This window comes from Hemibagrus wyckioides, linkage group LG24 (genome assembly GCF_019097595.1).
Source record: "Hemibagrus wyckioides isolate EC202008001 linkage group LG24, SWU_Hwy_1.0, whole genome shotgun sequence".
Classification (NCBI taxonomy): domain Eukaryota; kingdom Metazoa; phylum Chordata; class Actinopteri; order Siluriformes; family Bagridae; genus Hemibagrus; species Hemibagrus wyckioides.
The window spans coordinates 16155705-16171484 of NC_080733.1; the positions used below are offsets into that span (position 1 = coordinate 16155705).

Genomic DNA, 15780 nt, shown 5'->3' on the forward strand with positions numbered 1-15780 from the left:
ATTCATATTTATTATGTTTATTCAACAATAAAGTTATAAAGTTGCTAAGAGTCCGACAATAAAGTCAATGATGAAAGCAGGTTTTTAATAATGTTTATTTTCCATTCACATCATGTTAAAACAGGACAACGGTCAGTGCTGATGGCCCACACAGTGTCACAGAACGACATTAACATCCAAATCAAATTTTCTACAATGGATGATTATTTTCTTAGAAATTCAGGGAGTGAAGATTTAAGGCACTTTTATACTCATTAGACGTCTTTAGAAATATCCATCTACGATCCATTAAAAACAAAACTAGTCACACAGACCTACACAGTCGGTGCGGAAAACATCATCGATGTTAGTGTTTGGCAACCCAGACAGGGAGTGTTAGCTATTAATAAAGTAAACTATACGCTCCCTTTTTAGGAGGTTTTTATGTATTGCTTAAAAGGTTTTTTTTTGTCTCTAAAACAACAGTGGTAAATAAAGGACAAGAAAATAAAAGAGGAATCAAATTGTTTGTGCTTCTGGTTTTGTGTTTGTGTCAGTTGAAAAGAAAAATCATCAGTTCTGGTGTTCAAGAGAATAGCTCTCCTCTTGACCAGGTACAGTGATGTAATACTTTTGTTCAGCATTAAATCAACACCATTTTAACAGGCAGAACTGACCTCAATGTTTTGACCTCTGGTAAAAGTAACACACCTTTCCAAATAAAAAACCATCAGATCAGACAAAGCTTTTCGCTGGTAACAGTCCCAACCGTTGAAGGAACCCTTTAACCTAATGTGCGTCTCATGCAAAAAAGGCACAGATTACACACTGCAAAATGTAAAAATGAATACTTTTTTTTTTTTTTTAAATATAGTGCTATTCAGTTAAACAGTGCTAAACGTTAAACTCTCTTAATGTTAGCACTACACAATCCACAGCAGAGATCCTGGTTGCTTGCTTTTGCCCTTGATAACTGATCCCTGAAATGCCCTGGACTTTACCTGACCTGCTCCTCACAGAGGTATCCTACCTTCCACTAAGGCATTATACATTTCCTCTGTCATGACCTCGTAACGCCCTGCTCTGGAGTTCAGGAAGTAGAGCTGGTCTGCTGTGATGCGGGGGTTGAAGCCCTCTTTCTGTAACCTGGTCTTCTGAATTTTAAATGTACCTATGGGGAGAGATGATATTGTACATGAACCAGTGCACAGATAAGCCGTAGACCAATGTGATGATTACAGACATATTAAATTTCTTCATTTAACTTGACAGAAAACATGACTGCAAAGTCACTGGCTCGGAGGAAAGGGAGCGGGGCTTCCAGGGGGTCAATTAGTATCAGTTCAGCTGTCAGTCACTTCAGATCTATATGTCATTTGGCTCATTTGTTGTTTTTACTAGGAGAAAAAATGACAACTTCTCTTTCTGCATATTTTTACGTGATAACTCCTATATAAAATGTGTAAAAGTTGGCAGGTCTGTCGATGCTGTGAGGCATTAACTCACCTGTAGTGTCTACTTGTGGGGAGATGCGGAGAAAAACTGGCCGAGCGTATGGAGGCAACACCTTCTGGACTTCTCTAAGAAAGGATTCACAGTTAAAGCTTCCTGTGGAGTCAGCGATCGCAGCCATCCCTGCTTTTCCCTCCACACCTGCAATTTACACATTCATACATCACTTAAATCATTTCCCTCACAGCTCGAAGTTGATTATAAATACTGAGCAGTTAGCGTTCAACATTTTTGCACAGCACTTATCACATACGTAGTTTTATGACAGGGATAGTCCCAAAGCATTTCTTTACGTCATACTGTGTACATTTGTGTACGACAAATACATTGTTGGATTTTAAACTGCTCATCACTTCTAGGATGTCTGTTTAATTCTTGAAACAATGCTCTCACCTGGCACAGCAACGCCGTACACTGCCACATCAGTCTGACCCAGCAGGCTGCTCAGAGTTCCTTCCACTTCAGTCGTGGAGACATTTTCACCCTTCCAGCGAAACGTGTCCCCACCACGGTCCCGGAAGTACATGTAGCCCAATTCATCCATCACCAGAACATCACCTGTAGTCAAATGTAGTAAGTAAGTCTTCAATAACGTAATGATGTGTAATCAGACATTCGCTCCGTTCCTTTTAGTGTTATCATACATCACAGATCTCGACCCGAGGTGCCTCACCTGACAAGTAGGCAGAGTCGTTTTTCTTGAAAACATTGTGAGCAATCTTCTTCTTGGTGGCGTCCTGATTGGCGTAGCCATCGAAGCGACGTAGAGGATCCTGCTGGTTGATTTTGCCCACCAGAAGTCCGGGTTCTCCTGAGAATCAATCAGTGAAGGTGGTTAACAGCTGAGCTGCATTACACACACTCGGGGAAACTGAACAAGGCGTGGATTATTAGTGTTGTGTGTAATACAGCGTACACATTGAGACATTGGTCTCTCAAAATCACATGTTTTCAGTACACTGTGATTATTAATTTAAGCCAGAAGGCTTTCCACTAACAGGACACATTAAGGTCCAGGAGTCATTATTTATAGCCAGGACTTGTTTTTGTATTAATGAGATTTGGATTAAACTCGTTCAAATTCATGTGACCAGTCAAAACGCGCTAATACTCAAGAGGACACAAAAATAAATATTATTTTGTTTTATTAAGAATGAGCTGAGATTTAAGTAAGAGTGTAAAAACAGATTTTTTCATTCATACGTCCCCTTCCTAGGCTTCATGGACTCATGACCTTTAGTGACCCCACTTGACTTCTAGAAAAGCTGGAAGAAAATCTCAACAACTTGCAAGTCGATATGTAAATCTCACATGTTCCAGCTTTTAAGGAACGAAGACTAGTGAGTAAAGTGTGTAGCAGCTGGCTGTGTATAGTTACATGGATGGAGACCTCACCTGGCTGACAAGGAACACACAGTCCGTCCTTATTCCTCACCAGCTCCATGGTCTCCTCGTTTACCTTCACTAGTCGGATGGGGTAGACGTTCGGCAGAATCATGCTGTTAAACCCACACGATCCCACCTACAGAGAGGAACCACACTAAATAAACCAAACAAAGCAACCACCTAGCAAATGGCTGCACGCAAGGTTGCCAGGTATACCAAAAACAAATTTGCTGTGTGAAATAGCCACAAAGCACAAACAAAAAAAAAAAACAAGACACAAATTAATGAAGCTTTAATACACCTGATGTTTTTGTATTATTGTGTTGTTACACAATCAGAAATAAAAGTATAGCTATTAGAATGAGTAGGTCAGTGTTCTGACACACAGGAGCTATATTTATACACTTTTGCTTTATATGCATTTGCTATACCAACAATACTTAAAATACAATGCCTACAACACATTCACTGTTTAATATCTAGCTTGTAAATATAAGTAACAGGAAACCCGTGCACCTGGCAACCCTGACCACACACACCACTACATAACCATATCTGTGCTGTAACCTGCGGCTTTGGTTATGTGGGTTTCAACACCACCACTAACACTCATTTTATAAATAATTACTTTATTCGTAATTAGATAGATAACAATCATATTTAATGACACTGACTGTAATGGAGCCACCCTACCTTGCCGTCCATGTTGGCGATGCTGCAGTTACACTCGGTGGCTCCGTAGAACTCGCCGATTTGTTTAATGCTGAAGCGCTGAGTGAAGGCCTCCCAGACGCTGGGGCGGAGCCCGTTCCCTACAGCCAGACGTACACGGTGCTGCCGCTCTGATGGACGCACAGGCTGAGACAGCAGGTAACGGCAGATCTCACCAATGTACTGCACCACCTAGAGGAAAACAACAGCAAGTTCATAGCAAGTAAATAGAAAGGAAGGAACTCTGCAAAATATGCTACTACTGTTAAAACTATTACTATTTACTTGCAATATGTGTATTATTTCTAGTACTTCTGTTGTACTATAAACAATGTTATTAACTTTCCTACTACTATGATTACTACTATTACTAATACTTGCCCTATTACTATTACTACTTCTATTAACATTACAGTTACACCTACAGTTCCTTCTATGATTACTATTAGCACTACTGTTATTAACTTTACTACTATTGTTGCTATGATTCTTACTGATACTACTACTACTAGTTCTAATACTCCTCCTCCTGCTACTACTACTACTGTCACTACTTCTAATACTTTTACTACTACTTCTACTGTTAGCATTGCAGTTACTGCTACTTTTATTGTTACTACCACTGTTATTAATCTTACTACTATTTCTAGTACTATTACTATTTCCAATTAGCATTACTGTTACTCCTCCTTTTACTACTATAACTAGTACGTCTACTTTTAGCACTACTGTTCCTAACTTACGACGACTAGTACTATTACTAATACGACTGCTATTACTACTATTAGCACTACTATTATTACTGTCAGCATTACTATTATTATATACTAGAAATATTACTAATACTACTACTAGCTAAAATATTCCTCCTCCTCCGTCTACTTTTACTACCTGGAGAAACACAACATACAACACAATAAAATTTCACAACAAGCTGGAACATCAAACTCCAAAAAAACAGCATGTAACACTGCAAAATATATTACTATTACTACTACTAGCACTATTATGACTATTACGATTATTATATTATGACTATTACTACAAATACTACTACTACCAATACAGTTGCTCCTACGTTCACCACCATGTCTACCTTTAGCAATAGTGTTAATTACTTTTCTATTATTACTATTCCTAAATCTATTGCTACTACGAGTTGTACTATTACTAACACTACTGCTATTACTACCTCTACTATTCACACTGCTATTACTACTGTCAGTACTGTTATTACTATGATTATTACAGGAACTAGTTCTAGTTCTCATACTCCTCCTCCTACTGTTAATACTTTTTCTACAAGTACTATTACTACTATGTATACTATAGCATTACTGTTGCCTTTACTACCAACTGTTACTACTATTAGAACTACTAGTTTCAACTACTAGCACTACGGTTATTAACTTTACTATTATCAATAACGCTACTTTTACTATTCGCACTACTATTACTAATGTCAGTATATTATAACTGGTACTATTACTGTTAATACTACTAATACTACTTTTGTTAATTCTGCTACTACTATTAGTTAAAACTGCTACTACTATAATCTGATACTAGCATTACTTCTACATTTTCTTTATGATTTCTGTAACATACTACTAATGTTACTACTGCTTCTTATACCATTACTACTCCTATTACTGAGTACTTGCTATACTTAATACTACTAATATTAATACTTGTCCTTCTGGTACTGGTACTTACTAGTTATTATTCCAGGAAAACTAGTATAAAGTGAGTAGAGAGCTTGTGTGAGGACTTAAGCAGCTGGATTAGAATAATCAGCTTTTTTCCAGGTTTCTGAAGTAATCCAAATGTGAGGTTATGAAAACACACACCAGGATTTCAGCAGCGCTCAGACGAAGCAGAGGTCAAAGCGAAATGTTGCAATAACCAGAAGGTGACTTAACATTGAGCAGGAAAAACTAAACCGTGGATAAACACAGGCAGTGATGTATGAGGCACAAACCTAAACATCATCTACATAGAGACGTGAATCATGACCTGACCAATACCTGAACCCTGAGGAACTCCTTGCCTGATAGAAGCAATAAAATATTATAGAATTATGAAAAGACAGAAAGTGAAATTTGCCAGACAGACTGAAGATGATGTAGGTGAAAGTGTGAGCAGTGACAGAAATCCCAGTGGAAGAGAGAAGAAGCAGAAGAAATGTCACAATTTGCTGTGTCAAAGACGGCACAAAGTTCAGGCAGAAAGAGGACACAGAGGGCAAGCGAGTCATCAGACTCAACGCTGAAAACAAAACTGCTAAGCGCCAGCGATAAAGTGATACTCGGAGATGTCCCGGACAGCGCAACAGCACATGATACTAGGATATGCAAATACAGATGAACAAATTATCCAGAATTAATTCAGCTGGTGATTCTACACACAGCATACTGTAGACTGAACATGTAAAGACTGAGACTCTAAAGTTACATTTCCTAAAGAAGAAATTTTCCAAAATGACTGATTTTCCTCCATTTTCCAAAATTAGTTTTTTGTGCTTTTGTTCCCTCCAGATAAATAGTTAAATCGGCAAAATCAATTCTTCTAAACTCCTAGCATTGAAGACACACACACACATATATGTAATGACTTTCTATGAGAGCTGTACTCATGTTCCACACACGTGAATGGAGGAGACTTGACGCGTGTCATGATGACGTCACATGACACGATTAAGCCCGTATCTGAAGAAATTCTGTTGTAATATTGAAAAATCTGAATTTCCTCCAAATGTCACAGAGTTGACTTTGTGTTAAAGTAGTTGTAAAGCAATTGCAAAAATCTTGGCAGGACTGGATTACGTGTGTTCCTTGTGTTTCTGGAGGGACAGTGACTGGTTTAGTAAAGAGCTAACTTGAGCTAGTTCTGAGTGATGAGTTCACTAAGGAGCTGGAAAGGATTCTTGCTGTAGCTAAATGAATCTTAATGAATAATACATAATGAAACCAGTGACTTACCGTGCAGTTGTATTTGATGCAGTCTTCCCAGAAGCGACTGGCTGAAAACTTCTTCTTCACCACCACAGTCAGGCCGTTGAGTAAACACTGACCAACTCCAATTATATTACCTGAGAAGAAATGCGACACCGGCAGTGTTTCACAAAACTATGCTAAAAAAGAAAAGCTTTAAATTAAGATTAAGCCATCATTTTATTTTCCATGTGACCTCCATATTTTTACAGAATTTAAATAGCTTTTAATGTAAATATTAGAATAACAGATATTAGAATATTTCAATATACATAATTAATAATATAATAAATTAAATAAAAATAGATTTTTATATAATCAATAATAAAAATAAATAAATAAATAATCTATACTATAGATTACCATAAAATAGACCAGGTTGCAATAATTCATTTAAATAATTAATTATTTATTTACTATGTTTTTATAATTTATTATATGTTAAGATATTTTAATAGTTTAGTTTTACTGAGTAGTTTAGTTTAAGAACACTATTAAACATATTTATTTATTTAACATATTACTAACTTTTTTTAATGTAAAAAGAACTGCTTGTCTGATGTGGTGTTTAATGCGTTGTTTTCCATAAAATATTTGAGGATTCAGGACGGGACAGCCATAGAACAACAACAAAGCAAACAAAAACAAACAAACAAATAAATAAAATCATTAATCACAACAAACAAACAAGAAAACCCCAAAATAACAAACAAATAAAATCACAAAACAAAACCCAAACCTTAAAAAAAAAAAAAAAAAAAACAGAACTCACAAAACAAAAAACAAAACAAAACTCAAACCTAAAACACACAAAAAAAAATCACAAAACAAAATACAAAAAAACAAAACAAAAAAACCCAACCCTAAGCTTGTGTATGTTCAGTGTGAAAGGTTTATATAACTCTATAATGAATCTTAAAACTTCAGGGTAAAACCTCTGCAGTGTCGCAGTCTTCTAACGCTGTACATTTATTGCACGGCTGCTTCAAGGTTTAATCTTTAATTCTAACTGACAGGCTAATAAAGAGACGGTGTAATGCACCAAGACTCTGCTGTCCAATAAATTAAACTGTCTACTGTCCAATTTCACCACCACGAACGCTCTGAAGTGTCTGACGTTTTCTGACAGCCTTTCCATTCACAGACATGAAATTCTTTCAAGTACATGAAAATTATAAATAAATAAATGAAATTTCATACTCTGTTCCTCTCGATGTTCAACACTGTATAGTTCTCCGAAAGTGTAAAGCTTTTTTTTTTTTAAATTTAAGAATAATGCACTGCTTACCTGCAGAATGGTAGAGAGGTAAGCAGTCATACAGGATGTCATCTTGCTTCATGCCGAAAGCGTAATAGCCAAAAGCAGCCATTCTGTAATATCTTTATCACAAAACAAAGACAAGCAGTGCAACTGTTAGCAAAACAAGAAACACAAAAATCAGATATTGGGAATTAAAGGAGAAGGTAATGGTGTAGCTGGACATACCGACTGTGCACCACGATAGCAGCTTTGGGGAGTCCAGTGGTGCCAGACGTGTAAATGTAGAACAAACGGTCTGTAGATAAAAGAGCAGTATGAGTACATGCTGATGTCCCTGTGTAGCCATCAGTTTTATTTATTTACTTTTTTTGAGCTTCTAAAACACTCACACATACAATGACTCTTCATCCTCATTCTCATCATCATCCTCATTCTCATCATCATCCTCATCATCAGGTCAGATGGTTAATGTACGAATAAAATTTAAAAGACAGTATTTTGTGTAAATTTACAACAATTTCAAGCTAATGCAAAATGTAGTGGATATGCAAAATGTCTCACAGTTTGCATGAGATTGAAGTCAGGGTCACTATGACGATATGTTCATTTAGATCAAGACACACATCTTTATTTCTGTAATAATAATAATAATAATAATAATAATAATAATAATAATAACAATAAGAAGAAGAAGAAGAACAACACAGCATAAAATGTATCTACTCACATTACATTACAGTTATATTAAATATGCATGTGTGTGTACATGTATGTATATGAATTTATATCCCAGTTTCCTTTGTCTAAAGACTAAATAAACAAATCCGTATCTTTTTAAAGATTTTAAATAAGGAGTCTTGACCCCAAAAACAAACTCACAGGACTGAAAACACTTTCCCATCCTGCAGTCTTGGGAACTTTTTCCCTCCTGCCTAAAAAGAGCTAAAAGACTTTAGAAAGACCGGAGGGGCCTCATGGCCAAACGCCAGCCGGGTACGTGAACGAGACTAATCAAGAGCAGTTTGGGTTCCAGTGAGCATCTCAACACAAAACCTGAGTAACTGGGGCTTTCATTGTTCAGACCATTTCACTACAGGCTTGTATAAATATTAATATTTTTTAAACAACATCTCCAGTAGATAACCAACACAAATGTAATAAATGAGTGACTTCTATTCTAATAAGCAAATAAATAAATAAAAAACAAATATCTGCATAATATAAAATATATATATATATATCAGAACGTCTCACTGATATATATATATATATATATATATATATATATATATATATATATATATATATATATATATATATATATATATAAATATCAGTGAGACGTTCTGACTAAAAATACATATACACACACATTTTTTATATATATATATATATATATATATATATATATATATATATATATATATATATATATATAGATAGTCAGAAATTTAGAAACGCGGATGTGTAGGTAGAGTGAGCTGCATTTTATATATATATTTTATATATATATTACATACATACATACATACATATATATATATATATATATATATATACACACATATATATATACACACACAAAATGCAGCTCACTCTACCTACACATCTGTGTTTCTAAATTTCTGACACACTTAACATCATGTCTGTGCTGGAATGCTGTAACCCTCAGATTACGCCACAGAAATGTCATATTGCTGCAGCGACTTTTAGATAGACTTGGAGCGAGCTGGCGTCACCACTCACCGCTGAAGCCCTTGGATGGAGTGCAGGAGAGAGGATGGCGCGGCGTAGATGCCAGCAGTGAGTCCAAAGGCTGAGCTTTGAGGGAGGTCATGTGATCAAGACTCAGGTCTCCGGTGCAGAAGAGAGCCATAGACTCGCTGAGAGAGGAGCTCACCTCCGACACGGCTACAAAGAGAGACGCCATCAGGAATTAAAAGCTAAAAAGTAGAATTAATGTGTCTGCATCATTTATTAAGCACAGTCTGAAAGGTCTGAAGAATCAAAAAGCTAATATTCTGGGTCCATCATACAAAAAAGTCCTTAAAAATTTGTTCTTATAAACATCATGTCTCATGACTTTACCTCATTTGAAGTAACTATAATCAGGTCACAATTATGCATCAGCAAGCTAATGATTTTTGTGATGCTGTTATTACCAGTTACTAAGACTACACAAAATTGAGTTTCTGAAGTCATTTTATGGTCATTTTGTGAATGTTGAGACCAAAATGCTTGCTTTTTTCACACTTTGTGATGCAACTTGTTCAGTTGTTTCTGGTTTTTTTTGTGCAAAGCTACTTCAAATCATGTGATCCTAAGGGAAGTGCATAACAAAAGCTTTACCATCAGCGAGCTCTGCCCCAAAAATGAGCGCCCGTGCTCTTGACACGCCCAGGCAGTGCATGAGGGAGTCTCTCCTAAGGTTGAAGTTGATGAGCGCTGCCTCGATGCCGAGTTTAGCCAGACCGAGCCACAGAGCCACCTGCAGAGGCCTGCTCTCCATCAACAGAGCCACCACATCGCCTGAGCCCCAGCCCTGACTCAGTGCCCAGTGAGCCACACCATTACTCAGCTGGTCCAGCTCAGAGAAGGTCCACGTTTCCCCAGTGGCCTCGTAGATCAGAGCCGGTTTGTCCGGATGGCGAGCAACTGTCTGGGCGAAGATGGAGGGGATGGTGCTACCGTTACGCAGGTGACGCAACAGTGCCAGCTTCACCCTCAGGAGCACCAGCACACCACTGGAATGGAGAAATAAAAAACATCCAGGAAATACATTAAAACCAGGAAACAGATCGTCTCTCAACATCTCATTTCCACTTGACTCGTGTGGGACCCACGTAAATAATTCAGTTAATCAGCAGGTAATGAACCGAAGTTAGATATCCGATGAGCTGATTACAAGCTCGTCTTGATTTACAGAGAGGATTTAATTAGATTTATTTTACACCTAGTGGAAAAGTGGCATTTAAAGTGTCCTCTTGAGCAGCATGTGACTTAAAAGGGATTTATCAAAGATAGTGATGAGCACATTAACACCTTAGATTGCTTTTGCACGCTTGATGTATTGTCTATTCAGAAAACTTTCTGACTGGAAAGGTTTTTGTGCCGATAAGTGGACTTGCCACACACACACACACACACATTAGTATCTAATATCCATCATTTAAGCATGCTAGCTTGCTCCTCAGTGATCAAGAGGTTGTTTATCTTCACTGTACCATTTAAGGCTGAAAGTCCATGACCAGATAAGAATTTGTGATTCTATTGTATGCATCAGTCTGCAGTTCAAGCAGTTTACATACCGGTGAACATCCTGTAAACAGATTATGTATTAAATATGCTTGAATAAACTCTTTTTTTCCATTACTGTTGTAGCTTGAACTTCTAATACTCAAACTAGTAAAATCACAAGCACAGTATTCTTCTTTTGTAGTGAGACACACATGTAAGCACTTTCTAACAGAGCTGTACTCAAGCTCCACACAGGTGAATGGAAGAGAGCACATAGCAGAGTGCATTTTACTTCCTTTCACTACGCCTCCATAACGTTAAATAAGGAAATAATGGTTGGCAGAGATCTTATTACAGATATCCCAAATTATACCAGGCGTTTGAGACAGATCTAAATTATAATCATAAGCCTGGGGTTCGAAACTCTGGGGATGTCTCGGGACATTTAAAAATAGTCTTGTGAAGTCTGACAGGAAGAAAGGAAGACCTCAAAAAATGAGAAAAAAAAAATCTAAATCCTTGAACTGTTAAATGCCAAATGTGGCAGGATGAAAAGGATTGACTGATTATGTATGCTGGAGGAGAAGAGTTTCGGAGACGAGAGCACCTCGGAGCAGACTCCAGTGCGAAAGCTGCGCTTTCACCTCACAGAAGAGGTGGACATGTTCAAACAGACTAAACACTGAAGATGAAAGCATCCGTAGAAGGTCCAGGAACAAAAATTATGGATTGAGGTTGAGGGGAAAAACAATGGGCGCAAGCTTGGCATTCAGGCAGAAAAAAAAATAAGTATTTGAAGTTTTTGTTTTGTAGTTCTGAACTTTCACTACTACAGCAACAGGTTCACCAGAATTTGATTGGGCAAGTTCAGACAGGAAAACACACACACACACACAACCACACACACACACACACACACAACAACAACAGCATCCTGTACATGACTATCGAAACAGAATCAAAACCACAGCTAAAGCAGCAGTGTGACAGGATGAGCAAGATCACAGACGCCCTGGATAGAAAGGCAGAAGAGCACGATGTGAGAAAAACAACACCTTGTAAAGCTGCGAGAGCATCAGAAACGTATTAAATCCATCAAGTCGTAAGAGGTACAAGCAGTGTGAATGACAACAAAATCAACATGAAACTAATGAGTAAAGATTAATTCCATGGAGCTGCAGTAATATCAGGAGTAATTAATCCACGCTCCCTGATGAATTAAAGCTAGACTTCATTACGTTGTTGTTGCACGTTATGAAAGTGTCTGGAGCAGTGTTTCCAAAGCAAGAGGTTCAGCCTTATTTTACACAATCGCAATTAAATGTTATATTATTTTTTCAAACAGGACACATAATTGAGGGCTTCACATGAAGTGTCAGATAACTTGTGATTAAAATCTCAGAGCATGAGCGCAGCTATGACGATCGACTCAAAGCCAATGACACGAGGATGGTATATGATTACGCAAAAACTTGCAGGGCAGCTAAAAGATCGCTCGGAGCAATCCTTACTAAATAAAGCTCACAATGAGGAATGTACATTTTACTTATTTATTCAAGAAACGCTCTGAAGGCTGTATGTTTCTTTAATCGCAGGTCTATCCTTACAGGATCTTCAGTGAAAAAATTAGTAGATGAGAAGTCATTAAATGTGTCTTCCCTGGTAGTTTAAAAGAAGAATCCAGAAGAATTTCAGCAATTCAAGCTCTTTTCCTCAAAATAAATAAATAAGTAGATAAAAATAATAATAAAGATAGATAGATAAATAGATAAATAAATAAATAAATAGATAAATAAAAAAAACAAAAAAAAACAAAAAAAATTATATACCACAAATTTTATGGGGGAGAGGGAATAAATCTGAAGTATTATTGTCTGCAAAACTCCTGTGGGAATCCAATCCCTGACAATAAGCAAAGAACGAGATTTCTTACATTTTTAGGGAGGTTTAAAAAAAAAAAAAAAAAAAAAAAAAAAAAACCTCCTGTCAGGATTTTACTGTTTAGCTGGCAAAAAAAATTATCATTCAGTTTCATTGTAATATACTGAACTTTTTTTCTCCATCATGCTCACCACCTTATATTTTATAAATAAAACCTAGTTGTGTTGCTGCTGCAAACATCTGTGAATTTTTGACTCATTTGAGGGACAACATACAGGACACACAGGAAAAAACTTGGCAAGTCCAGGCATAGACATTCAGCATGCTTGCTACAACATGTAACACACACACACACACATTACAGTATGCACAGAACTGTACAAACACTGAAAGTTAAAAAATATCACAATCAAAGCTGCACAAATGAATAAGATTCACGGATCACACGAGTTATTCCTTCTATATATTCATGTCTGCTCGTGTTCATGACAGGTGCCAATACTTCAGGAAAAAGAAGCAGCTCTTCACTGGAGTTGTATATTGAATGTTCCAACTTATATGCAATAATTTACATTACTTATAAATTCATTAGGATAAATAATTATATTTCTTAGTAAGCTGGAAGAGTCAAGTTCGTTGAGCATGTGCATTATTATGACTTCTCTGATATTCCGGAATTTCATCTTTACGCATGTCTGTGCTTGGAGGATATCAGCAATCTGTTGTGAATTCCTTCTATACTTATTTGACCTTGAAAATATCTTTTGACCTGTCTGTTAAAAGTATAAATAACCTGACAAAATATTATTTGTTACAAAGTCCAGAAAGAAAGCGTCACTCGTTTCCCAACGACTAATCACTGACCACGACTGTTTAATCCCAAAAATCAATCCCTGATCACCACTGTGTGCCCTCACTAATAATAACTGATCACCACTGTTTGTTTGCAACAACCAATCACTGATCAGCACCATTTGTCCCCAGAGACCAATCACTGATCACAATGTATCCAATTACTGATCACCCTGAATCCAAACAATCACTGATCACCACGAATCCAATCACTGATCACCCTGAATCCAAGCAACGAATCAGTGACCACCACTGAACCAAACAAAAAAAACACTGATCAGCACCGTTTGTCCCCAGAGACCAATCACTGATCACCATGAATCCAAACAATCACTGATCTCTGATCCAAAACAACCAATCACCATGCATCCAATCAATAATCACTATAAATCCAATCATTGGTCTTCATTGAGCCAGAGAATCACTAATCTTTATTGATCCAAACAACCAATCACTAATCAGCACTATTTGTACTCAGAGTCCAACCACTGATCCCCACTGACCCAACCAATCAGTTACTGGTAATCCTGATTTGTCCCCAACAACCAATCACTTATCCCCACTGTTTGCTATAAATAACTGATCACCACAGCTTGTTTCCAACAATCAGTAACTAATCAGCAGTCCACTACGGCCAATTACTGATTACCACCGCATGCTCACAGCAACAAATTGTTTAAAACCTATTCTTGGTGATATTTACAGTACCATTATTTCCTGACTCCACTTTCACTGCTTCATTGTGTCCGAATTCCTGACCACAGAATTGATAGAATGGTCAGTCTTTGATGAACATGACCACTACACGTGTAACTCATAAACAGTGCGAGTCGGCATGACCAAAGGCTTCATTTTCACCCCACTGTTTCTTTTCCTTTCACTTGTACTTTTCATTCAAGATTTTTTACGTCATTCGGTGCGATCTAGTGCTTAAAGAGTGCTGAAAAAGTTACATTCCCCTGAAAAGAGTTTGCAGCACTGTAACTCCACAGCTCAGGCTCTCTCCAGAGGGACAGGGTCGAAGTGTCCATGTGCGTGCTGGACATCTGTAAAGGATAAAAGTCTTGATGAGGATTAGTAGCGTGGTGCACTCGAGCAGTACTCACTGGAGGTCCCTCTTGGCGGTGCGCACGGCCACGTACAAGTATCTCCAGCCCCCGGAGCCCAGGTACAGGCCGAGTCCAGCGGCCACGCTCCACGACCAGGGCGCGCCGAGCAGCCGGAGCAGGCCGAGAGAGCCGAGAGACACGACATAGCGCATCCTACACAAGCACAAACACACACACACACACACTTACTCAGACCTCTCCCGGTCCTCTCTCCGAATGGCGCGGAGACAGAACAGAGCAGCACTTCTACAACAACAAACGCGTTCATAAAAGTCCCACGAAGGGGGAGGAGGAAGAGGAGGAGGAAGAAGAAGCTGGAGCGTCCCGTCTTGGCAGGGAAACTACTCACCTGTGGCGAAATGAGGAGAGGTAAAGGTGTGTGTCAGAGAGTGAGATAACTGGAGTGTGTGTCAGGCTGATAAGGACATGGAGAGCTGATGATTAACACACCGCTTCAGGAGTGAGTGGAGGTCGGCATGGGACGACCTTGTTGATGTTCCAACCTCACTGAAGTTTGCTACAACTCTATAGAACATTCATGACCCAACTGGTAAAGAGGAGTGTTTTATTCAACAACAAATCAATGCCTGGAAATAAACATCACGAACTCTTATCGCACGTTATCATATTCAAACAACTCTTATCTGCACATTTTATTAAGCATTAACACTTTAAGAGGAATAGCAAATATGCATTGCTTCTTATGGAGCCGTGTGCGTGTCCTAAACGCTTCTCTATATGAGTGCACTACGTAGGGTATGAGTTAAATAAACGGATTCAGCCTACATAGTGGAAAATAGGAGGCGTTTGGGATTCAGCCCTGGATAGTCATGGTTTCAAAATGGTCGCGATGGACTGA

The 15780-nt window shown here is 37.9% G+C and overlaps 1 protein-coding gene across 2 annotated transcripts; it reads right to left on the reverse strand.

Moving 5' to 3' along the window:
• Nucleotides 1-77: 77 nt before the first annotated feature.
• On the reverse strand, nt 78-15572 carry slc27a1a (solute carrier family 27 member 1a). 2 transcript variants are annotated; one of them, XM_058377993.1, is made up of 13 exons: nt 15271-15572; nt 14919-15074; nt 10192-10586; nt 9589-9753; nt 8068-8137; nt 7870-7961; nt 6570-6679; nt 3571-3780; nt 2887-3013; nt 2165-2302; nt 1885-2049; nt 1486-1632; nt 78-1150 (listed from the first exon to the last, which is right to left on the reverse strand). In XM_058377993.1, the coding sequence occupies exons 2-13, from the start codon at nt 15071-15073 to the stop codon at nt 993-995; spliced, it is 1932 nt and encodes a 643-aa protein (XP_058233976.1). In that variant the 5' UTR covers nt 15074; nt 15271-15572; the 3' UTR covers nt 78-992. The 2 variants fall into 2 exon arrangements, with proteins under 2 accessions (XP_058233976.1, XP_058233977.1); XM_058377994.1 differs by lacking the exon at nt 15271-15572 and having other exon boundaries at nt 14919-15197.
• Nucleotides 15573-15780: the final 208 nt, after the last annotated feature.